This window comes from Erinaceus europaeus, chromosome 3 (genome assembly GCF_950295315.1).
Source record: "Erinaceus europaeus chromosome 3, mEriEur2.1, whole genome shotgun sequence".
Lineage (NCBI taxonomy): Eukaryota > Metazoa > Chordata > Mammalia > Eulipotyphla > Erinaceidae > Erinaceus > Erinaceus europaeus.
Genome location: NC_080164.1, coordinates 147,710,355 through 147,735,911, shown reverse-complemented (window position 1 = coordinate 147,735,911; position 25,557 = coordinate 147,710,355). Strand labels below are relative to the sequence as shown.

The window sequence follows — 25,557 nt, the reverse complement described above, 5'->3', positions numbered from 1 at the left end:
AGATCTTTATTGAATGTGATAAGGCCAAATGAATCTTGTGTTTCATTTCTTCATATAAGACATTCTTTCCAGATTGATAATCAAGATAAATGCTCAAGATAGCTACCAACCTCAAATTCTATGATTTATAGTATCAATAAGCTTTTTGTCTTAAGCACTGCACTCATACAGTCCTGATTTGTAAAACCACTAGAGGGCAGCCACATCCCAAACACATACGGATGTTAAGTTTTCACAGGGCTGTTTCCACACAAGTCTGATGCAGCAACTAGCAGTGTCCTGAACATACATGACATTCAATTTAAATGCTGAACCAAAGGATTCTGATGGAATCTTAATAACATTCTACCTTTCAATGTCTGAACAAGACTTTTTTTTTTAGTAAGTAAATTATGTTACTTCCTTGTGATAAAACTCATGTAAACTATATATTAAAAGGCTTTTCAATATCAGTTTGGCATATATAGTATCCTAAAATTTATCTTTACCTCAAGATCTAAACCTTTATCATTATTTTATGTCTTTATTTATTCATTCATACTGCCACCAGAGTTATTGCTGGGGCTTGGGGCCTGGGGCCTGAGAAGGACTCCACCATTCCTGGCAGTCTTTTTGTTTGTTTGTTTTAATAGATAAAGAGAAAAGTAAGAGGGAAATGGGAGATAGAGAAGGAGAGAGACCTGTAGCACTGCCAACACTCATGAAGCTTCCCTCCTGGCTTGAACCCAGGACCTTGTGCATGGTAATGTGTTCTACCCAGTGTGCCATTGCCTGGCATCTCTCTATCATTATTTGAGATAGAGGGAAATCTGGTAACTATCACCCACCCAGATCAAAAAAATGAACTTTGCCAGACACCCCTCAAGTTCTTCCTCATACGTTGTCTTCTATCAGTCTCCCCCACCTAATAAATACTGATTTTTCAGTTTTCACTTCCTTATCCTTAAAAAAGTTGTATTACTTAAGTGTATACAACACCTTAAGTATCATAGTTGAGGTCTTCCCATTTCTCTCTCCCATTTATTGACTCCAAGCAACTCCAGTGAGAAGCTGACTCCACTGTACTTTAAACACCTCTATTGGCACAGAATCAGAGAAAGGGGGAGGGGGGGTTCTGTGAAGCTATGGCTCAGAACCCAAGTAGCAACTCATTGATAATGGCAAGGACCTTGAAATAAACAACCACATGTTCAAATATATAGTGTTTTCTCTCTGTAAAGTGCCTGTATTTGCAGAGAATCAAACATTGACACACCGTTTATTTTATTGACAAATAAAGAACATCTTTATTTGCAAGTGAAAATAAGACATGTCCATCGTTTCTTTTAGTAATACAGAAAAGAGGAAGGACCAACTTCTAGCCTAGTGCCAAACACTCAGAAAGAGGAGACGTCCACATGTTTGCTTTATAGCCATAGAGAGGACCTGGCCAGAATATGTATGGTGAGTGAGGAGAAGCTGATGAAATAGTGAGATGCTAGGGAAACTGAGCCTATTCAAAGAACACAAAAACAAAAACAGAGTATGATATATGAGTGGGAAGCCAGCAGTACATTTCCCCACACTGAGACATTATCTTCAGGAAGAGTGGAACTATCTCTATCAAAGATTCCAGTGCCCATCCCAATATCTAGAAGACTATGTATGTAGGTATGTTACAAATATTGGTTGCCTGTGTGTATTTCAAATGTAGAGAAAATAGGATAGAATAGGCACAATTAATCCCCACTTCAATTTGGCACAAATATGGTCCTTTCAACTGGAGTCTAATAATAACTGCCACTCTTGTCAGACAACACTCCCAACTTTAATAATGTCATTGAGGCAACACTATCACTATCACTATTCAAAATTATTTATCCTGAGTTTAAGATGAAGTAAGTAAATAATCCTGAAAAAGTTCCTAGCAGATTGAAAGATCATTGAAGTGAAATAAGAGATATACATATGTGTATATCACACACACACACACACACACACACACACACACGCACACATACACATACACGCACCTTATTAATCAGTTTAGAATGAGTAAAAATGGCAGTGTTTCTTAGTGGTCAGACAAATAAGAACAATTGTCTCATGGGAAAAAGACGAAATCTGGTCATTGTGCTTTCAGTGAATAATGAGTGCTCATTAAAGTAAGTAAAGAATTCTTTTAGTTGGAATTTTCAACTGACAGCCTCCTTGCACTCCTTTCCAGTCTAACTTCCCTTTCCAACCTCCAAGATCCTAGTGTTTACTGCTATAAACTCTATGGTGACCCAGAAAGCTGTAAATTCAGACCCCCAAAGAGCAGAAAATAAAAGGACGTAAAGAGATCAATAAACTTAGCACACAAAACAAAACAAACAAACCAAAACAAGAAACCCCATTAGAAAATAGGGTGAGGACTAGGATAGAAATTTCACCAAGAGATCCAGAGGGCCAACAGATATATGAGAAGGTGCTCAAAGTCATTGAACATTAGAGAAAGGCAAATAAAGACAACAGTGAGATAACACTTTATACCTGTGAGAATGTCATACACCAGAAAAACCAGAAACAACAAATTTTGGAGAGAATGTGGGGGGAAAAGGACACTTCTGCACTGCTGGTGGGAGTGTAAAATGGTCCAACTAGTGTGGAAAGCAGTCTAGATATTTTTCAGAACACTAGAAATGGACCTACCCTATGACCCAGCAATTTTCCTGGGGATTTAGCCAAAGGAAGAAAAAAAGAAAAAAAACCCATCAGAAAAAAATCTATGAATACCTGTGTTCATAGCAGCACAATTTGTAAGAGTCAGAAATGAAAGCAACCCAGATGTCCAATGTCAGATGAGTGGCTAAAAAAATTGTGGAATATATATAAGATGGAATACTACACAGCTGTTAAAATGATGAAGTCATCTCCTTTACATAAGTTTGGATAGTCTTGAAGATATAATGTCAAATGAAATAAGCCAAAGGAGAAGTATAAATACTGAATTATCTCACTTAGAAGTGGGACTTAATGTTATATATGGACAGGGAGGGAGAGCACAAAGTGCAATGTGGACTGAACACGGTGTATTGCATCAAAGTCAAAGACTCTAGGGAAGAGGTGGGAGGCTGGGTGAAAGAGAACTTGAGGGTTGTAATACATAATGAACCTGTACCCGTGTGTCAATGAGTACACAGTAAACCGTTAATGCCCTCAGTAATATAAAAAATACAAATATTCAAACCCTTCAGTCTTTCAACATTGCAGATTTCAATGGCTTTCAATGAGGAGATGCGTGTTAGGAAGTTGAACCCTTGTGACGATGAAAGTCTCATATTTCAATACTCAAGGTGAAGGTGAAGTCAAAAGTTAATCATAAAAGGTGAAAACTGAGAAGAATTTGAAAGAGCACGAGTTAAGAGATCACCAAAAGACATCAGTGTGTGTGTGTGTGTGTGTGTGTGTGTGTGTGTGTGTGTCCAAGTCATTTAAAATTTCCCATGAGTCTAGTTTTCTTTGCTCTTGTTCATAATAATTCGTTCTCCTGAAAGCTAGTTTAGAGGGAGTCACCTGCTTACACCACTTAAAGCTATTAGACTGTCATTGAAACAAGTTAAAGTACTGGCTACAGGATCATTATTGGTCAGCAAAGTTCCTGGAAATGTGAGAGTAACATTTTATTCAAATAATAGATTACCAAATGTTTTATGTGGCTGTTTAGTTGAACTTCATAGTTCTTGGATAAAGTTTCCATTCTTGAAACTAAGCTTTAAAAGGGAAGAAAGATAGCATCTGCCTGCAGATGGAGCCAAGAAAATAATATATAGAAGCTGATGTTGAGTCAAAAGTAATGGTAATGATATTAAGCAATGTGGATTTATGACCCATTCACAATGACACATTTGTTTCTGTTTTAAGTTAATTAAGACCATTTTGTTTCTTTTCTGCTACCACATGCAGAAAAGAAAGGAGAAAGAGTAGATGTATATTCTTTGGAGGGATTCCAAACTTCAGCATTTTCATGTCAGTGCAAAATAAAAAAGCTGAATGCATATCCTGACACAGTGACTGCATGTGTCAGCTTCTGTACTTACTACAGTTATTCAGACTGGTGTTCGGGTCACAGAAAGAACTACCACCACATGAATCAAGGCAGGAATTGTAGAGGCATCTTTGGTCTCCTTCCTGACATGGAGTCTGACCTACAAAGACGGGAAAGGCATATTTGCTTTCATCATCTGTAAATTCCTTACACCAAGATCTAAAGGATCAAGAAAGGCTGAGGGGTCTGAAGGAAGACAAAACTTTAATTTCCTTCCAATTTCTCCCAAAATATTGGACATGTGCTGAACCAAATATAAAAATTATTTCAAAAGCACTCTGTAGGAATGAAAAAATAAAGGTAAGCTATCAAAAGAAAAGACAATAAAAAAGCAAAAACAAAAATTGTTACTACTTTTAATGAGAAAAGAAATATTTTATATTTATGTGGGAGTGGATACTTGATACAGTCAAATTCAAGCAGGACTTTGGGAACAGATCAATATAAATATGCTGAAATTTTTCTTATGAAATGTCATTATTTTGAAGACTCATCTGTTTCCAACTCTAGTTCTCCCTCTCAGGACAATGCTTTCCCTAGTAATAAGTAACAAGGCATCAAAACCAATACAATAAGGATTCTTGTCACAAGTCTTTTGCAGTTGTTCTCCCTATTTTCTGTATGTCCTTGGAAAGTATCGTTGGTTTAGTTGTGATGACCTGAGAACTGGGTTCCTTGTATCCAAGTGAATGACAGCAGTAACATCAACTTAATGGCTTTTCCTTAAGTTATGTAGAGAGGAAATTACTTTACTGACTGATTTCCTGGTCATTTGTAGATTAAAAGGATAAAATCATAAATTGCTGCCCAGGCTCTTCCTAATCTCTCCTTATTACAGCCAATTACTTTCACACACATCAGCTGGAATCTAATATCTCACAAAGCATTTTTAAGTATAAAAATTGGATAGATAGGCAGAAAGATAGATATATGTATCAGAGCCTTACAAAAATAAATCTCTTTTATTAGCATGCATCTTGTTTTTTTTAATGTTTTTTTTCAATTTTTTTTCTTTTTTAAATATTTTTATTTTATTTATTTATTCCCTTTTGTTGCCCTTGTTGTTTTATTGTTGTAGTTATTATTGTTGTTGTCGTCGTTGTTGGATAGGACAGAGAGAAACGGAGAGAGGAGGGGAAGACAGAGAGGAGGAGAGAAAGACAGACACCTGCAGACCTGCTTCACCGCCTGTGAAGCGACTTCCCTGCAGGTGGGGAGCCGGGGTTCGAACCGGGATCCTTATGCCGGTCCTTGTGCTTTGTGCCACCTGCGCTTAACCCGCTACAGCCCAACTCCCGCAGCTTGTTTTTTAAAAGTAGGCCAGAGTAATTTCCATGAGCTTAATTTCTTATTTACTTTTACCAGAACACTGCTCAGCTCTGGTTTATGGTGGGGTGGGGGACTGAATTTGGGACTTCAGAGCCCGAGGCATAACCATTATGCTATCTATCCCTGCTCATCTCTTAAATTTTTTTTTATCAAGACAACATGTGTTCTTTATTTTTTTAATCAAGATAACGTGTTTTTGTGTTCTTAATTTCTGCTATATAATAAATTATATGACAAGCTAAGTACTGAACATTTAAAGATTAAAAGAACATTATGGCTATATTCTAATTAGGATCTCATCATGGACAGAATGCTACAGTGCTGTGTGATCATTGTCATAGTAAAGCTACATGAGTGGAAGAATGCCAGGTCAACAAGGGAAAAGCTTCTCAGAAGAGTTGATCAGGCAGGTGGGGTTAGTTAGAATAAGGGAAGGATGGGTCTCCCAAGCAGACAAGAGAAATATGCGAAGACCTAGGATACAAGTTCACAGACTGGAGTCAGTGGAATTCAAGCTACCAGGGAGAGTGGGAAGATTAACTAGGAGGGATGAAAGCAAAGGTGAAGGAATGAAACAGGTCTTCATTAGGACCACAGTGCTGAACAAGTGGCACTTGCTTTCCTCCCTAGGCTAGAGTAGGCTGCAATCACAATTATCTGACTAACTGATGATTATTCTAAAGTAAGGCCTCCTTCCCCACTCTCTTTTCTCTAATCACAATGACCACTTCCCAGTCTCCTACATACCTTACTCCCTCTCTCTATGGGACCTTTGGCCAAGTGGTTCTCTGCTTTCTGTTAACCCACATTGTTCCTTTGTTAAACCCTTCTTCAGCTCTGACTCTGATATCTCACGCTCACATAAACTTTCCTGAGGTCCTTCACCAGAATATGCATTCCATCTCTGGCACCCTGGCACCCTGAATTTTCTTTCATGTTCTAAGTCACTTTCGTGATTAGATACCAATTTGTATAATCATTTGTGTCATTCTCCTCCAGGAGAGTGCAAGCTCCAACAACTGTTTTTCTTGCCTCCAAATTCCCAGTGTTCAGCCCTGTATTAGCACCATAATACATATGTATTAAGTTGGGCTCATTAGAGAAAATAATATAAAGATACTAAAATGTTATGGTCAATGGATCTCATCACATGATTTTCTTATATGTCATATATGTATGCAAAGAATTTTGTAAATCTTTACATAATAAAGAAAGTTATTTCAGATGGAGATGAATTATATAAAAAGGGTAATCTGATCCAAAGAGAAGTACTAGATTGATATGCATATAATTTGTATCTAGGAGTGAATTTCCTCTGAATTTTCAAATTAGTAGAGTGAAGCACTCCACAAATATATTTAAAGTAATTCATCTGTTATTAAGTGTCTCTCCCTTTGGCTCTGCAATGCTTTTTCATTAAAGTTATTCTAAGGAGTGCTATTCATTATGACAACACTAATTTAGCTGTAGGTGACCAATCTCATTAGCCTACTATAGGTAAAAACAAGACATGCTTTCACTCTATCATCATATTATATACTAGCTCTATGAAGCAGTTATCATGGCATATGTTACACAAAACCTAAGACATGATGAGGTTAAGTAATTCAACCAGATAGTAGCAGCAGAACAAAAATTCAACCAGATAGTAGTAGCGGAATAGGAACTTTAGCCTAGGTAGCTGAAGTCCCACAACCACATTAATCATAAGTAGGTATATTGGCAGGTGGTAAGAATACCCACGAACAAAGGCAGTTTCTTTAGTCAGCAGATAGCTTACCAACCCTGTACTGTGAGACAAAACACAAAAGGGGACTTAAAATAACCAGGTTGGGTGTTTCTTTTCTGACAGAAATACTTTTTAATTTAATTTTATTTTTATTTTACCAGAGCACTTCTCAGCTCTAGTTTATGATCATGCAGGGGATTGAACCTGGGATCCTGGAACCTCAGGCATGAGAGTTTGTCTGCATAACTAATATGCTACCTCTCCTACCTAGAAATACTCACATTTTAAAAGCCCATTTATTTGACTTATAGTTCCTCCTTGAGCCTCACAGATGGATATCACTCTTGTTTTAAAGTGTATTTAAGTCTATTGCTTGGTAATGTGAGGCGTTAAACTATTTCTCAGAATATGGTCATTTTGAGAAGCTCTTATATTTAATTTGAGAAGCCAATTCCTTCTAATTGGAATCTAATCTAATTTAATTGAATACTAAGCTTTTCCCTTTATATGCCTTTTCCCATAAAAGAGTTAGCTGAATTTGCCTAGGTTGTTTAAGTATTTAGCCTTTACTCTTTACCCTTAGGAATAATTTTTCAGCATAAGTTGCTTGATAATTATATTTTTCACAAACGGAAAGTGTTTTCTGATCAGTGCTATGAGGACCACTGCATTAAGCAATCTGGAATTGGTTTAGTGGAAATTCTACTAAAGCACTTGGTAATATCAATTTTTTTTTTGCTTTCTTTCTTCCTAAAAAAGAAAGAAAGAAAGACCATGAGTAAGGGCCATTGCAAGGGTTGCAGTACACACTTACTGTCACTGCAGTTCTCCTCATCACTTCCATCCTTGCAGTCCTCATCTCCATCACACCAGAAAGTGCTGGGGATACACTGTCCATTTCTGCATTCCATCAGACCCTGGCTGAGACAGGCTAGGAAATGCCAAAATAATGTTCCCTTTATTCACTTGTATTGAGTTCAGCCTTCAAATCATATAAACTACTTCAATTTCAGACATTATCATGAAATGCAGCATTCTGAATATCTGAATTCTTTGAGTAAGCAAATGAGTCTCTATTTTTTTTAATTCCAAGTTTTTATTTTTAAGCAAAAGTTTTCAGTCAACTTTCCCTAATTAAACAATAATTAGTAAAAATTATTTTTTTTCTTGATAGTTACACTGGGCCATAACACTGATGATGATAGCAGCACCGACTAATTAGAAAAGCTGGGAGTCAGGCGGTAGTGCAGCGGGTTAAGCGCACGTGGCACGAGGCGAGAAGTGCAAGGACCTGTATAAGGGATCCCAGTTTGAGCCCCCGGCTCCCCACCTGCAGGGGAGTCACTTCACAGGCAGTGAAGCAGGTCTGCAGGTGTCTGTCTTTCTCTCCTTCTCGCTGTCTTCCCCTCCTCTCTCCATTTCTCTCTGTCCTAACAACGACATCAATAACAACAACAATAATAACTACAACAACAATAAAAAGGGCAACAAAAGGGAAATAAATAAATATTTAAAAAATTTAAAAAGAAAAGCTAAAAATTATTAAATACTCTCTACATGACACTAACATGCTAGGAACAGTACAGGGGCTGGGGCTGACACATGTGCTTGAGTTTACATGTTACCATAAGAAGGACCCAAGTGCAAGCACCGACTCCCCACCCGCTAGAAAGAAGCTTCATGAGCAGTGAAGCAGTACTTCAGAAGTCTATCTCTCTCTTCCTTTCTATTTCACTTTCTCGTCTCAATTTCTCTCTGTCCTAGCAAATAAAAAAATATGGAAAAAATGGCAATGGGAGTGATGAATTTGTCGTGCAGGCACCAAGTCCCAGCATTATACCTGGTGGGAATAAAAAAAAAAGAAGGGACGGAATATATCAAAGCACAATTACTCAAAACAAATTTGCAACGTAGGTATTATTAATATTATTTAGAACAGGGAAACTGAATCTAAGTGAGTTGATTATCTGTCTCAAAGTCATACAAATGTAAAAGGCTTCTGAGTCCGGGCCCCATTTCACTTTTCAGTAGCCTGACTTAATGAAATCATACATGTGAAAGAACTTGCATAGGAACCAACACACAATAAACTCTTTGAAAACTTTCTTTCAATTGATGACAATTTGAAAAGGTTGCCTGGTGACCATAAGCCTGTTGAATTCTACAGGTTGTCTTAAGTACTTTCACTATTGTCTTTGAGAACATCAGAAACACATTCCATGAGGTATTTGGTAGGAAGTTTTTGTTGTCATCAGGACTTTCTCAGACAGAAAGGGAGGGGCAAAGAGGCAGAGAGAGAGAGAGAGAAGTAAAGACTCGACAGTGTCAAAGCTCCTCTAAAGCAGAGGAGGCCAAACTCAAACCTGAGTTTCATGCATGATGAAGTAGGTGCACTGTCCAAGTGATCTACTTTTCTGCCCTTATTTTTTATATGATCTCAGCCTTCAGTGAGTTCTGGTCCTCCTTCTTGAGTCAAAACTCAACACCAATATCATTATGCTTCAGTATCATGTCATTATTTACCCCCAGAAAAGTCAGGATATGTCCACTCTGTTCCACTGTGTCAAATAAATTAGGTCTCAGGCAATGTATTAGTTTGAATTCAATTGTGGGAAGGGCAAGATAGGCATTTCTTTGTTCATTAATTTATATGGCTGGTCTTTTATCAAAATAAAATTCATACTACATATATTTTATTTTTGCCTATAATTATAGGAAAAAAATATCCGGTATCCTATCTATTCCCTGATTTTTTTTACTTTTGTTATATAGTAAAAGCTGAAAAGTTTAATTGGTTTAGATTTTATGAATATAAAATGCAGACTATAACTCTTTCACATCAATAATAATCTTTTTCAACACAAAAGTGCTTATGTACAAGTATTTTATTATCCTCTATTAAGGATAATGTAGTTGTTGGGGTAAGGAAGTTAATAACTGTGTTTGATTTTATTATGTAGTAACTAGGTGACTTAAAGACTGTTGAGTCAGCCAGAAGCACACAAGGCTGTAAAGTTACACATATAACTCCATGGACATGCATCCTGTCTTCTTTCTGGAGACTCATTCCATTCATTCCCACAAATAGTGCCTGAGAACAGATTTGGAAGCTCCTGCTCAGAGGTACAACTATTCATGTATTGTTTGCAAAAGAAAAATCTTGCAGTCTTTGGAAAAAAGATAGATAGGATACCGGATAATTTTTTTTCTATAATTATAGGCAAAAATAAAATATATGTAGTATGAATTTTATTTTGATAAAAGAACAGTCATATAAATTAACAAACAAAGAAATGCCTATCTTGCCCTTCCCACAATTGAATTCAAACTAAAATATTGCCTGAGGCCTAATTTATTTGACACAGTGAACAGAGTGGACATATCCTGACATGCCAGTTGACAAAGTCAATGCCGAGAGAAAGCAATGGGAAAGCAAACAGACGCTTGTCTAGCTAGATTATGCAAGTCATGCTTGAACTTCCTGGGGGAGATGGGGAGATATAGAAGTCCATTGGTGTACATTTTTCTTGTCCTTTCACCACTCTATCACCATCCTTATAGGGTAAGAGGAAAGTCATCAGAATATTTCCTTGTGAAGATTGTTTGGATAGTAAGTCTTAATGATATTTGTCTAAATAGGCAGAAGCAGAAGAAGAAACCAAACAGAAATCTTTGGGGCACTTACAGCAATTGACCTCATCAGACTTATCCACACAGTCCTGGTCGCCGTCACACACCCATTCTATGGAGATGCAGCGCCCATCTCCACAGCGATGTTCCTTGGTGGGATTGCAATCTGGATAAAAAGAAAATTTGCAAGGCTGTAGAGAACCAGCATGACAAACACATAATTTGTGGAGGCATAATTCCCATTGTGGGGAGTCTGTTCCAATTGTGAGATTACCTTCAAGAATGATTTTGACCAAGAGGTCTGGCACAATGAAAATTACTGTGTTTCACTTACCACCCAATGCATGATGGCCCATTGTTCATCATCAGTATGGAGTGAGAACTGTCAGTTTTCAGATGAATTGCAACTGTCTCACTTTTTCATAACTCCTAAGTATGTTCTTTTTTTATTCATTTCCTAGCCTTATGAAAAGCTTGTGCTCAGTGTTAAGATTACAACTTGCATACCAAAGTTCTCAGAGACCCTGGCTCAATTTCTGACACTGATCAAGGTTCTGTTCTCATTCTCTCTCATTCACTGTTAAAGGAAAAATATGAATTTTTATACTGATTCAGAAAAACATAGGGATCAAGAAATAACTCACTGAGTGGGGTATATGCTTGCCATACATATGGCCTAGGTTCTAGCCCTGATACCACATGGAAGTGTTACAAGAGGGGATTCTGGTATTGTGTTGCCTGGATATCCACCTCTCATCTTATATCTGAACATAAAAGTTAGCCAGTGATTGGTGATTGGGGTAGACTGGTCGAAAGGAAAGTTAAAATTATTGTTATTAGATAAGAATAAAGTTACTTTCTGAACGCAAACTTCATGATATTCAACTACCTTCAGAGTTATGATACTTAGTAGCAAGACCATTCTCTTTTTTATTTTGTTTTATTAGTGATTTAACATTGATTTACAAAATTACATGTCAATAGGTGTATAATTTTACACCGTTCCGTTCCCACCACTAGAGTACTGAATCCCCAATCCCTCCATTGCAAGCCACCATAGTACTTCCGATTGCACACACGGGTTAACCATCATCTCTACAACTATCTGTCTATATTTGTGCATAGTTGCCTCCTTTTTCTTCCAGGTCCAGTTCTTTCCCCCCTTCCAAGGTACACATAACCCTATTACTATATCTAATATCCCTCCCTTTTTCCTCCTCTCTCTGGGTCCTGATGGAGTTGGGTTCAGAGCCCTCTTATCCTCTTTCTCCTATCACTTCTCCCCCCCACTGAAAGAATGGATCAAAATTGTTTTGGGGGTGCAGAAGGTAGGAGGTCTGGCTTCTGTAATTACTTCTCCACTGGACATGGGTATTGGCAGCGTAATACTATTCTCTATCACATCAAAGTATACTCTGGCCCTCGCCACTGAGCTGTCTGACTACCAACTACACTCAAATTCTCTCTGCCCCAGTTCCCACATTTTTCTCCTCTTTTCTCCAGTTATCTCATTAATAATAGGAGATGTTATATTTTATGATCTCTAAGGCCTCTTCCAACTATAAATTCTCTGATGTACACATTCTTTGTCCCAAGACTGATCAGTCCCAGAAGATAACTCGTTTATTTCTCTGCCCTAACTGGTAGAATGATTTGTATATGAATGCATTTTCTAATATTGATATGGATGCAGTGAAGGGCAGATATACAGGACTTTCTAGGAATAATATAGTTTCCCAGAACTGGTCCACTTCTGGCACCATTTTGAAGCATATTTCTGATTCTTTCTCAACATTCCTTTCAATATTCTCAAATGTTGAACCTCATCTCACACCAACTGCCCTCTCTCATTCCTCATCCCAGCCTGCCCTTATGTTAATATTCCATAGTTCTCATGTCACCTGATAACACATTATCCAAAAATTCTAAAGCTAACAACACAATAAAAAAAGTTAACAAACAAGAAAAATTTTGGTAGGTTTAACTCACAAGGTGGGATTCAAAATTGAACATAGCTCCTTAAAAGGCAAACATTAAAAGATAAAAATCTGTTTTTGCATTCCAAAAAAGTGTGTTCTCCTAAACCTAGATTTCTTGAAGTGTTTGTCAATCAAATAAGATGTAGTGTTTGGTTACATATAAGAGGACTGGGTCCAAACAATGTATCTTTCTGCATGGTTTTGCTCAAGAACTCAACATCTGAACATCAGCCACTAAGTCAATAACTAGAGAAGAAACAACCCTGTGAAGAAGAAAAAGTGTTGACATATTAACAGTTTTTATGCTTCTTTGCACTCTACTCCCCTCATTTCCTCAGTGTGACTGTTTATGTAAGAATATAATCAAGATTACTAATTGAAAAAAAAACCTCTTCTTAAAAAAAAATAACAAACCAACTATTCTGTAGTTTAACCTACTAATCATATTAGCAATTAACTGGAAGTTCTTATTAATAAACTTCTGCAATTTTAAATTAAAACCTTTAGGGAAACAAAGCTACTTACCACAGTTTTGCTCATCACTCAGATCCCCACAGTCATCGTACCCATCACAAACAAGGCTATAATTAAGGCACTTGCCAGTGTGACAGCGAAACAGACTCTCACTGCAATCTGAAAATGAAAGAAGGAACTTGTGTCATCAGGAGAGAAAAGGGTGTATAGCAAAAGCATATGAAAAGAGAGAAAGCATACTGGTAACCTGTTCACATCTTCTGCTAGTTACAGGTGAGAGATGATGGTGCAGAGAGAGCTAATGGTGTGGTCAAAGTTATATAACAAGTTATTGCAGAAACAGGACTCAGACCCTTAACTCCCAAACCACTTCTTTATCTGACTCACACTTTACATCATCTTACAGCTCCTTTATGGTGGAAGATGAGAAAAGACAGTCTTAGGAAGATGAATACCAGGTGACCTCACTCATAATATTGATTTACAAAACTACATGTCAACAGGGGTATAATTCGACACTGTTCCCACCACCCGAGTTCTGAATCCCCAATCCTTCCATTGCAAGCCACCACAGTTCTTCCAAAGTTGCAGACATGGGTTAACTATCATCTTAGAAACAAAGAAAGGGAGAATACAAGGTGAAATGTTAACTAGTTATGATTTATTACAGCAGATATAGAAGAGAGGTGAGAGAGAGTTGAAAGGGGGCTAGAAATCCAGTGTCCTAGAATGGAGGAAGATGACCAGCTGGTGGAGGATGAGGTGTACTGGCACTAGTCTTGGAGAGACGTAAAACTGTATGTGGCAACAAGTCTTGTAAATTATCATTTCCCCCAAGTAAAGTGGTTTAAAAAGAATTTAAAAGATGTTTTTTAACTCACTACAGCTCCTAATGAAGTTCATATTTATAAAGAATGAATTATTTTAATAGAGGGTAAGTGGTAACTTCCTAAAATGTGTTTAATTTAACCTTTAAGTCTATGAAAAAAGGTCAGGGTGGTTGATAGAGGAAAAGGAGTCAAGGGTGGGAGGAATGAACTGAAGAGATCATTTTGACAGTGCTACAGCACAGTTTTGGCAGTGGGTATGGTGAGAGTTAGATACATACGGAGGTATGAATTTGCACTCCTGAAATGTTATTGAAATACAGATTAATAGAATTGGATTTAAGGCAATGCAAATATAAGGCTACATTTCGTTATCTTTAATATGCTCACACTTAAACAAATGCAAACATTTTTTAGTAAGTTTTTGGTATTTCTCCCAGGCTAAATAATTGTCAAAAAATAATTATCATAATATGAGAATTGTACTCATATGTCAACAACTATACTGTAAACTATTATCCCCCAATAAAGTGATTATAAAAGAGTGGCCATCATAGAGGAAAATATATGAACTAAAAAGAAGTCCTCGATTTTTACCTAGATAGCACTATTTCTTCCCATTTAGCAGAGGGTGCTGACTCACCACACTGGCCCTCGTACCAACTGCTGCACATACACTAGTTGAGGGAAAAGTTTATGACACTGATGTTCTTACCCACTAAGCACAGTTTGGGAAATTAAACATAATGTTTCCTTAGGGGTTTGCAAAGGTCTTTCTGCTTTTCATTTCGTTCTCTTTCCATCTAAATTGCTCTTATAGGAAGTTTTGGAACAGTGTTGTAGTCAGCAGTAACCAGAGTTCTCAATTTAAAAAAAAGTTTGTTTATGATAGAGAGAGGACCAGAGCACTACTCAGCTATGGGATACGGCAGTGCCAGAATTGAACCTGCAGCATCTGGGGCCTCAGGCATATGAATTAGTGCTTGAACAGGCTGAGCTAGCTTCCAAGTCAAGGTTCTTAATTTGATCATCAGAATAGAAAGAACCTGAATTTCCTAAAGGTGGCAACAAGTGAAGAAATGTTAGCTTTTAAATATGTACTTGCTTGCTTTCGCTTCCCTTCTCTCCCCTCCCTTCCTTCCTTCCTTCCTTCCTTCCTTCTTTCCTTCTTTCTTCCTCTTCTTTTATTGTTTACTAATGAGAAAGAAAGGAGGAGAGAAAGAACCAACATCTCTCTGGTACATGTGCTGCCAGGATTGAACTTGGGACCTCATGCTTGAGAGCCTAATGCTTTAGACACTGATCCACTTCCTGGATCACTCTTTCTTTTCTTTCTCTCTCTCTCCTTTGGATAGAGGCAGAGAGAGAGAGAGAGAGAGAGAGAGATACCACAGCACCAAAGCAGGGGATGAAACCTGGGTTGCACACATGGAAAAGCATCAAACTATTCAAGTGAGCTATTTCAGCAGCCCTGTGTTAATTTCTTCAAAAAGATTTTTTTTTTTGATAGTTGGACCAGGAAATTAAATCTTCTTTTAGAATCTGATTAACCTGAGAGCACACCAAAAATTTCTGATGATTTGTGTAACGTCTATGATGCCTTTGCTTGGATCTCCAGTAATTCATATTAAAATTCCTCATTGGAAATATTCTTTAATGTTGTATTTTATTAAATTAATTTTTAAGTGGAGATGACTCAGGTACTTTTATTTAATTCTCAATTATTCACACAAGTGCAGACTCAAGTTTCCACTGTTATGACTTCTGAATTAAAAGTCATTTTCAGAGGGTAGATAGAAAATCAGCTACATTTGGAAAACAATTTGTTACCTTGCCAAGGTCTGTGTGGTTAGTAAATATATGAAACTTAAACCAGAGGCAAATAGAAAAGATCATAGTGCCCCTTTTTATTGGAATAAATGTTTCTTTGAACTGGAAAAGAATGTTGTCAGTACAATTTGGGGCCAACAAATAAAAAACTTTCAAAAGTTGCTTGCTGCAACTTCCTTTCTCAACTCAAGCATAATTTTGCATGACCCAAAGTAGATATTTTTCTAATACAGATTTTTTTTCCTTAATGAATATTTGGTACAAAATGTTCCTTTTGAAGTTCTTTCATGTTGGTATTTATCTTAGCTTGGCATACCATGTTGTTAACTTTTGTTTCTCAAATTATGGTTACATTCAGAAAGAAATGAAGAAACAGAAAGCTTTTTATCAACTTACTTCAATCTGTGAAATCTCTATGAGTTTATGAACACAGATGTGCTGCCTGAATTCAAGATCGTGTATGTAAGCTCAGCTGGCACTCATACACCCCTTATTTTGAGATGACCAGAGAGGCTAAGTGTTGTTCCCATAGTTCCCCAGCTCATTCATAACAGAACTGTGATACAAAGCCAGACTTTCTGACTCCTTGTGTTTTTCCCATTATTGACATCTAACTCTAAAGGAGGGTGTCATGGCCAGGTGGTGGCATACCTGATTAAGCACACACATTACAATGTTCAAGGATGCAAGTTCAAGCCCCTGGCCCCCAGAGGCAGGATGAAAACTTCATGAGTGGTGAAGTAGAACTGCAGCTGTCTCTGTGTGTGTGTGTGTGTGTCTCTATCTCCCCTTCCCTTTCAATTTCTCTCTGTCTCTATCCAATAATAAATGAATAAATAAGAAGGGTGTCTCCACTGCAGTACGACGGGCATTCTGGACTGACATTTTGTAGTTGTGGGGCCTCTTCTGTACATTGTAAGATGTTGAGCAGTCTGCCCACTATATACTTCAATACACTGCAGGATGTCTCCCAAGAGTCCATTTGCCCCAACTGTAAAACTGCTATTCAGATACCACTCAGTTCAAGGTCTATCTAGTATCAATCCTTTACTTTCCTTCAGTTCTTCCTCATATCATTTCAGCTCCTAGTCTGGACTCACTTTCTTTTCATTCATAGGATTTACTGCTTCTACCTTTGTCTATACCAATCTTGATTTGGCTTGTGGCATATTTTATATTGTTCAAATCCTAAGCCTCGACTCTGCCTCTATAAGAAAGGAATGCTCTGACACATCCATCCAAAAAGATCTGTGTACACATATGTTCTTGGCAGCACAATTTGTAATAGCCAAAACCTGGAAGCAACCCAGGTGTCCAACAACAGATGAGTGGCTGAGCAAGTTGTGGTCTATATACACAATGGAATACTACTCAGCTGTAAAAAATGGTGACTTCACCGTTTTCAGCCGATCTTAGATGGACCTTGAAAAATTCATGTTATGTGAAATAAGTCAGAAACAGAAGGATGAATATGGGATGATCTCACTCTCAGGCAGAAGTTGAAAAACAAGATCAGAAACTAAAACACAAGTAGAACCTGAAATGTAATTTGCATATTGCACCAAAGTAAAAGACTCTGGGGTGGGTGAGTGGGGAGGATGCAGGTCCATGAAGGATGATAAATGACATAGTGGAGGTTGTATTGTTAAATGGCAAACTGGGGAAAGTTATGCATGTAAAAACTATTGTATTTACTGTTGAATGTAAAACATTAATTCCCCAATAAAGAAATAAATTTTTTAAAAAAAGAAATGCTCTGCTGATAATTAAATCAAATCATGTAGCTAAATGCTCATAGCATAGTTAACAGGGAACTCACAAATAACATATTTCCCTGCTTTCTTTTGACAATTATTAAGAAAAATAACGAACAACTCAATGAATTATAGGATTATCTAATTTCGTTCATGTTTTATAAAAGCTGACAAGTGCTTAGCAGGAAATAATTCTTGCTTCTAATCTGTGCAAGCATGGTTTCCTCTGTCAGTCATTGTGCCAGAATCTCAGAAACCCAGCATTTCTGTCTACTCTTCACCAGGAAATGCCCATCTGTCTTCCCTCCCCTCTCAGGCATATCTGTGGGCAGCATTCAAGCACTGATTTGCATCCACACGCTAATTAGAGTTATACAGTTCTTTCACTGTAGGGTGGTGACAAAAGGAGAGTGACACCTTCTACAAACACACATGCTGAAATGCCAGAAGCAGTGGATGTTTCAACACTTAGGGTCAGATGTCCAGTGGAAGATCAGAAACGATGACATAAAACACTTTCCATGTTTAACGCTGCGTTTTCATAGATGAGTATTCTGAAGGTCATTCCTCAGCTGACCAAACCAGACTATTTTTTGAGACATGTTCTGGAACAAAATCCATAGCTTAGCGGGTCGGCGTTAGCTCAGCGGGTTAAGCGCACGTGGTGCAAAGCCAAGGACCAACATAAGGATCCCGATTCGAGCCCCTGGCTCCCCACCTGCAGTGGAGTCATTTCACAGGCGGTGAAGCAGGTCTGCAGGTGTCTGTCTTTCTCTCCCCCTCTCTGTCTTCCTTCCCCTCCTCTCTCCATTTCTCTCTGTCCTTTCCAACAACGATGGTATCAATAGCAACAACAATAACTACAACAATTTTTAAAAAAGGGCAACAAAGGGGAAAATAAATTTAAAAAACAATTTAAAAAAATCCATAACTTCTTTAATAAATTCTTAACTACTACCATATTGCTAACTACCTTATAGAATGGTTATATCTTCGTCATTTAACCACTGACCAAATGCTCAAATTCAGCAAATGAAATAAAAACTACCTATTGTTTAATGTTCTGAGAGAGCCCAGGAGATAGTAAAATGGTTTTGCAAAAGACTTTCATGCCTAAGGCTATAAGGTCCCAGGTTCAATCATCACTAAAGCCAAAGCTAAGCAGTTCACTAGTATGTGTATCTATATCTCCTCTTATTAAAATAATACAATATAATGTTTTTAAAAAAGAGTGCTAGCTTTTACCAATTATTGTAATGTTCTACTTCTAAATAAAGGTGTATAAATCAGAGTTCATCACACTGAGTCAATAATTTCTTGCTTAGACTGAAATAAAATAGCATCTATTTTTTTCTAGATATTTATTTATTTATTTCCTTTTGTTGCCCTTGTGGTTTCATTGTTGTTGTTACTGTTGTTATTGATGTCATTGTTGGATAGGACAGAGAGAAATGGAGAGAGGAAGGGAAGACAGAGACGGGGAGAGAAAGATAGATACCTGCAGACCTGCTTCACCACTTGTGAAGCGACTCCCCTGCAGGTGGAGAACTAAGATCCTTATGCCGGTCCTTGCGTTTTGCACCACCTACACTTAACCCACCGCACTACCGCCCGACTCCCAGCATCTATTTTTTAAAGCACCTTTTGTTTAAAGTGAAATCCTGAGTACAGTGGAGAACAAAATGAGAAAGCAAATGTCAGTTCACCATCAGACATAATTTGAACAATTCCATAACATGATCCATAAATGGGAGATAAAAAAGATACTCCACTACAATGCCCATGAATTGCTATAATTCTAGTAAACCAATTTTAATTTCCCATTGCAGCTACCTTGTAAAATATTTTCTTCCAAATCCACCACATGCCTCAATGTAAATACACAGCCTCTAAAAATGTTTTTTTCATGTAAAATCAGGGATCATAAACTTTTCTTTTTTTCTTTCTTTCTTTATTTACTTTAGACAGTAAATAAATTGAGAGGGGCAGGAGATATAGAAAGCGACAGAGGGAGAAAACCTGTAGCAGTTTCTGAACTCATGATCCTTCTCTCCTGCAGGTGAGGCCCAGGAGCTTGAACCTGGGTCCTTATGCACTGTAATGTATGTACTCAACCAGGCACACTACCACCTGGCCCCTGCCATAGGCTTTTCAGAAACAGAATTTCAAATATTAAAAATGAATATCTCATTGACAATATCTCCCAAAAATGCTCGTGGTAGAACTCAAGTTAAAAAAATTTAGATGTTATGCAAATGAAATAAATTTATATGCATAAATTTATAAAATAAATTTAAAATTTTATTTATCAATATGTTATATTACTATTATATTGCATGTAATGTATATCATATTATAAATATTATATATTATTAAATACTATCCTATTTACTAAATAAACATAAAGACTGAATATATTAAAATACTTAGAAGTGGGAGTGTATGTGAAGAAGTAATTCTGAGGGAATACCAAGGTCAGTAAAATTAATGTTTTGCTTTTTTCTTTTACATGAAAGGAATGCTCAGAATCTTTAATGCACTAATATATGTACTGCAACTCTCGAATAAACAGAACTGTGGATAGTTTCTCTTCTTGAAAATAATTTTTTAATAAGTTTAATAATTAGTGATGGGACATTGGCTTACAAAACTTTAAAATTTTAGGGATGATGTCTCACACCCGTGTGTGTGTGTGTGTGTGTGTGTGTGTGTGTGTGTGTGTATGCATGTAACTCACCACACTCACCTGCAATTTAACATTTTTAAAGACTTGGTACCAGGACACTAACTGAGAAAAGACTGACTTGAGATATTACCACAATGTACTCCTTTTCACAAATTACAACAAATAACTCTGTCTTCAGAGAAGAAGAGTGGATCTTTCTAGCAAACAGATCAGGGGAGACTTTCGTTTGAAGTTGGCAATCATGAGCTTATAAAGCCTTGGCAAGAGCCAGAGAAGCCTACCACAGCTTTTCCCATAGTAACTACTGGTGGACTTATAAGCATTAAAAAGCAGTTAGAACAAAATTGCATATCGTTCTGCTTTGAATGCAGATCCAACAATGCATCGCTAACTTGTTTCTTTTTATTCAGGGCTCAAGTGCAAAACAAGATAGAATTTGAATATATGTTACATATTGGTTGTATCCCATGAACATTCATATGTTGAAGCCCTAACTCCCAAGGTTTGGAGACAAGGCCTATGAGGAAGTGATAAAAATTGCCAGAAGTCTTTGCAGAGTGGTCTGGATTATTTGACACCCTCTTCAGTGTGGCCCCAAATTATCTTTTATGTGGAGGGACCTGCGGTTCATCTCCACCCCTTCCCTTTAGCCATGTCACTGACAGAGGCAGAGAAGACTGGAATGTACGGGGGAGGAAAACTTGTCTTCTGGCTTTGTGGAGAAAGCTCCACCTTATGTTCACAGTACACTATCTTTACCATGTACTTTTATATCACATTTAAAAGGGCAAAAAAAGAAAAAAAATGTAAAATACTTGAATGAGCTTGTATTATAACATTAATACTGAATCTGCTTTTCAGGATGAAGTGACTCATTCATTATTCTAGTCCTGCTTTAGTCCATTGTAATTTGTGGTAATTATGCTTATCTTTTTAATATAAAAAATGTGTAAAAATAAAAACTTGAAAAGGCAAAAAAAAAAAAAAAAAAAAAAAAAAGAGGTCATCAGGATGGGGCCCTAATCCAACAGGGTGAATAAGTACACTTCGAAGAAAAGGATGAAAGTCCAGAGCTCACTGTCTCTTATCTGTTTGCCTATCTCTGTTTCTATCTCTAGCTTTTTCTTGGCATCTCTGGAGTTTTGATACCCTGGCTGACTTTTGCAGGTATAGACAGAAAACTAGAGAGAGAGAGGGAAAGAAACCACATCACCCAATCTTCCCTTAATGCATCGGTGGTCAGACTTTAACTTGGGTTGCATACACGGCAAAGCAACACACAATTCAAGTGAACTATTTTGATAGTTCTGCTCCCCTTATTCTCTCTCCTTCTTCCCTCTCCCTCCCAGTCTCCTTCCACCTCTCCTCTCCCTCCAAAGAGGCCATGTGAGTGCAGAAGAAAATGGCAGCTGTCCACAAGTCAGAAAGAGAACTCTCACCAGGATATGAACTTTGTAAGATCTTGGACGTTTCAACTTCCAGAACTGTGAAAAATAAGTTTCTGTTGTCTGTGGTAGTCGAGATGGCATCCTAAACATGGTGATACAGTATGAATTGGACAAGCCACCAACCAGTTAAGTCAAAACAACTAATCAAATTCATGGTAAGTATACTGAACACCTTTAAGATTGCATCAACTTATCCATGAATTTAAAACAGTTAAAGTCAAATTTAGAGGAAGGATAAACAAGAGGTTTTGCAATTTCCCCATCATGAATGTTAAGAATCATAAAGGTAAATTTTTTTCCTATTAAAAAGATACATTTTTCAAAAAAAAAGTTGACCTTTAGGCTCATAAATCTTTAAAAACAAAAATCCTCACCAAGGAAAATAAACAAAAAACTTTCTCCCAGTTTTAAGACACTTTGTGCAAAAACACTTTAAACCCTGACCTGTTGTGGCACAGAACTCTTGACAACCTAATGAAATCATGCCTCTGAAAGGTGTTCAAACATACGCTTCACACTGGGGGAAGATAAACATGTCTGTTCATTTTGGAAAGGCAAACTAAGAGCAGTTTCCATAAGTGATGATGGTTGTCAGGATTTCACAATGAAATGCTCTGGTTTCTAGGCCCCTGGATGGAATCCCTATCCCCCCAGACAAACCCAACAGTCTGTCACATACTGCAATGAGCTTCATCACTCCAGTCATCACAGTCGTTGTAGCCATTACACTGCAGTTTCCTAGGGACACAGATTCCACTGCTACACAGAAAGCTCTCACCTCTTCCACACAGTGCTGGAAAAAAAAAGAAAAGCAGAAAATCAATGTCAAAATATAAGATTTTGTATTTTAAATTGAGAAGTGAGAAGCAACAGAAAGACAACTGTCCCTTGGTGCTCAACAGATTTGTTTCTGAATTTTTCTAAGTTTCACTGCCCCCGATATTTCTTAGACCCTCTACAATCATGTGAGGCTACCTGGGAATAACACGGCATATTCTAGAGAAAAGCAAAGGAAATTCCCTGGTGTAACTGCCAATTGAGGCATCCATGTTCAAGCAAAAAAGAACAACTCCTCAATTGAACAACTTATATGAGGGGGAAAATACTAAACAGGAATATATTTTATTTTATTTATGTATTTTTTTTTTTTTACCAGAGCACTGCTTAGTTGACTTAGTTGACTTAGTTGACTTATGTTGGTGCTGGGGATTGAACCTGGGAGCTCAGAGCCTTAGGTATGAAAGTTATTTGCATAACCTTTATGTTATCTTTCCAGCCTGGGAGCATATTTTAATAACTAAAAGTTATTTCAAAGTGAGGTACAAATAACTGAACAAATATTAAGAAAACCTTCTAAAACACCACTTAGTGCTATGCTGAGAAATCACAGTAAAAATTGGTGTATGCTTAACAGAGGCATAAAAAACCCACATCCTGTATTTGAAATGTATTTACTTGCTTTAATACAATGGCAGTTAAAAATGTCAGCATCATAGTGTGGTTTGAACTCAAGCCAGAAAGAGAAAAACCAATACCAAGTGATCTCACTTATACATGGAACTTAAAAACAAAAAAACAGTAAGGGAAAACACAGGGTGAAACTTGGATGGGAGTGGTGTGATGCACCAAAACAAAGGACTCTGGGGAAGAAAGTGTAGGGACAGGATAAAGGGACATTGGGATCCTGATGTGCCTCCTATATACCAATCATGGAGAGATGAGAGACTGTGCCTATATGTTTAAATACTATACTACAAAAAAAAAAAAAAAAAAAAAAGACTTCAACAATTTGTTTGGCTTTGTATGTTAACTCTCTTTTCAGCCACCAGGTTCCAGATGCCAGCATGATGCCAACCAGACTTCCGTGGACAGACGAACCCCCCAATGTGTCCTGGAGCTCTGCTTCCCCAGAGACCCACCCTACTAGGGAAAGAGAGAGGCAGATTGGGAGTATGGATCGACCAGTCAACGCCCATGTTCAGTGGGGAAGCAATGACAGAAGCCAGACCTTCCACCTTCTGCAACCCATAATGACCTTGAGTCCATACTCCCAGAGGGATAGAGAATGGGAAAGCTATCAGGGAAGGGGATGGGATATAGAGATCTCGTGGTGGGAATTGCGTGGAGTTGTACCCCTCCTATCCTACAGTTTTGTTAATGTTTCATTTTTTAAAATAAATAAATTTTTAAAAAAAGACTATACTATAAAACATTAACCATCCCCAATAATTTTTTAAAAGAACTGTAAAAAAAAAGTCAGCATCAAATTTGGCATAAAATATATGAAATAACATTAGCTAAAATATTTTCTGTTTTCCTTAACATAGTTGTATTTTTGGTATTCTTTGCCTGTAATTTTATGGTATCCTTTCTCTTTTTGAAATTCAATGAGTAGTCACTTGTTTCAAAATTACAGTACACAATGTAAGAGCAAAGGCTAGGAAGATTTTTTTTAAAGGAGAAAAATAAAAGAATAACTAGTTCAACAAAATGGATATTAGATATATTAGATATATTTAAATATTTGATAATGTGCATCAAATGCCCCTAAAGTGCCTATAAATTCTGAATCTAAAAATCTTTTCTCTTAGACATCCTATTAAAAAGGTCATGAACAAGTACATGATTTTTTAAAATATATGCATATCATCATAGTGTATAATGAGATAACTGTGAAATAACACTGATGTAATAGTATGAGACACGTTTAATTTTGGTACCTCCATAATAATACTGTTGAAGAACATTGAAGTACCCTCTAAAAGGTACTTAAATGTCCTAGGGCAGACAAAGTTCGAGATAGTTGAAGTAGAAAAACACCATTTGGTTCTAAAAATAAAACATGATTTGACCTAGAATGAGGTTTACCACAGGTTACTGTGGTTACCTCTTGCATTTAAGATCTAAAATATTGATAGTTTTATATCTTTACTAAATTTACTTTGTATTTTACAAATGTTCTTGAATAGCCACATCAACTTTTTTTTTAAAGAGTTCCTAGTTCAGAATAACAGTAGATAAATACAACCTTTGAAAATTTCTCTCTGTCTTCCTTTCTCCATCCCTTTTCTCCCTCACCAATGCTAGCACATGCTTTGATAAGTTGTCTGGTTCATTGCCTGTTCACTGTCACTACTCACAGAAGCATGATAAGATGAACCTCACTGACTATCTAATGGAACCAAGACAGATACTACTCAGGTGGAGTTATGGTGAGCTAGTTACGGAAAGTTGGCTCTCTCCCAGAAAACAAATATTCTAAGAAATAACAAAGTTCATCATAGAACAAATAGGATTTTTAGTAAATAAAGGGACACCACTAATTGAAAGTTGGTGGTTGATTACATATGGTTATCTGGAGCAGGAAGGGAAGAGAAACAGACTTGGCCGGAAACAAGGTACTGCATTATTGGTGGGTGCCATATTTACAATTACTTAAAATCCATGTGGCAGATTTAAAGGGCCCAAATGGAGCCACTCAAAGACAAAGTGGCCTAAAAAAAAAGAAAGAAAGAAAGAAAAGAAAAGACAGAAAGAAAGGAAAAGAAAAGAAAAGAAAACCCCATAACTAGTGTTGAGAACTATAGAAGCCACAGGCCCCAAAGCAAAACCAAGGGAGCTGTTCACAGGCACTGTGGAAGTAAACACTATGCCCTTGTGTCATCAGGGAAGTCTATGAAACCTTTTAAGTTTTCCCAATTGCCAAAGACACCATAGTGGTCTGCATCAGACTGCCCTGAAGGCAAGAAAAATGACTTCGACCTTACAGCAAAGTTCCTACTTTCATGAATCAGTCTGGGAA

At 37.2% G+C, this 25,557-nt stretch overlaps 1 protein-coding gene across 5 annotated transcripts in view; it reads right to left on the bottom strand.

Annotated features, from left to right (window-relative positions):
* Positions 1–25,557, bottom strand: part of CORIN (corin, serine peptidase) — a 258,226-nt gene that overhangs the window by 63,065 nt on the left and 169,604 nt on the right. For 4 of the 5 annotated variants that reach the window (XM_060188101.1, XM_016184903.2, XM_060188099.1 and 1 more), the window contains 5 exons: positions 22,435–22,548; positions 13,262–13,369; positions 10,813–10,923; positions 7,942–8,058; positions 4,062–4,169 (listed from right to left, as the gene is read on the bottom strand). In XM_060188101.1, coding sequence (XP_060044084.1) covers positions 4,062–4,169; positions 7,942–8,058; positions 10,813–10,923; positions 13,262–13,369; positions 22,435–22,548 — 558 coding nt within the window. The remainder of the gene's footprint in view (positions 1–4,061; positions 4,170–7,941; positions 8,059–10,812; positions 10,924–13,261; positions 13,370–22,434; positions 22,549–25,557) is intronic. The other variant, XM_060188100.1, reaches the window with a different exon arrangement.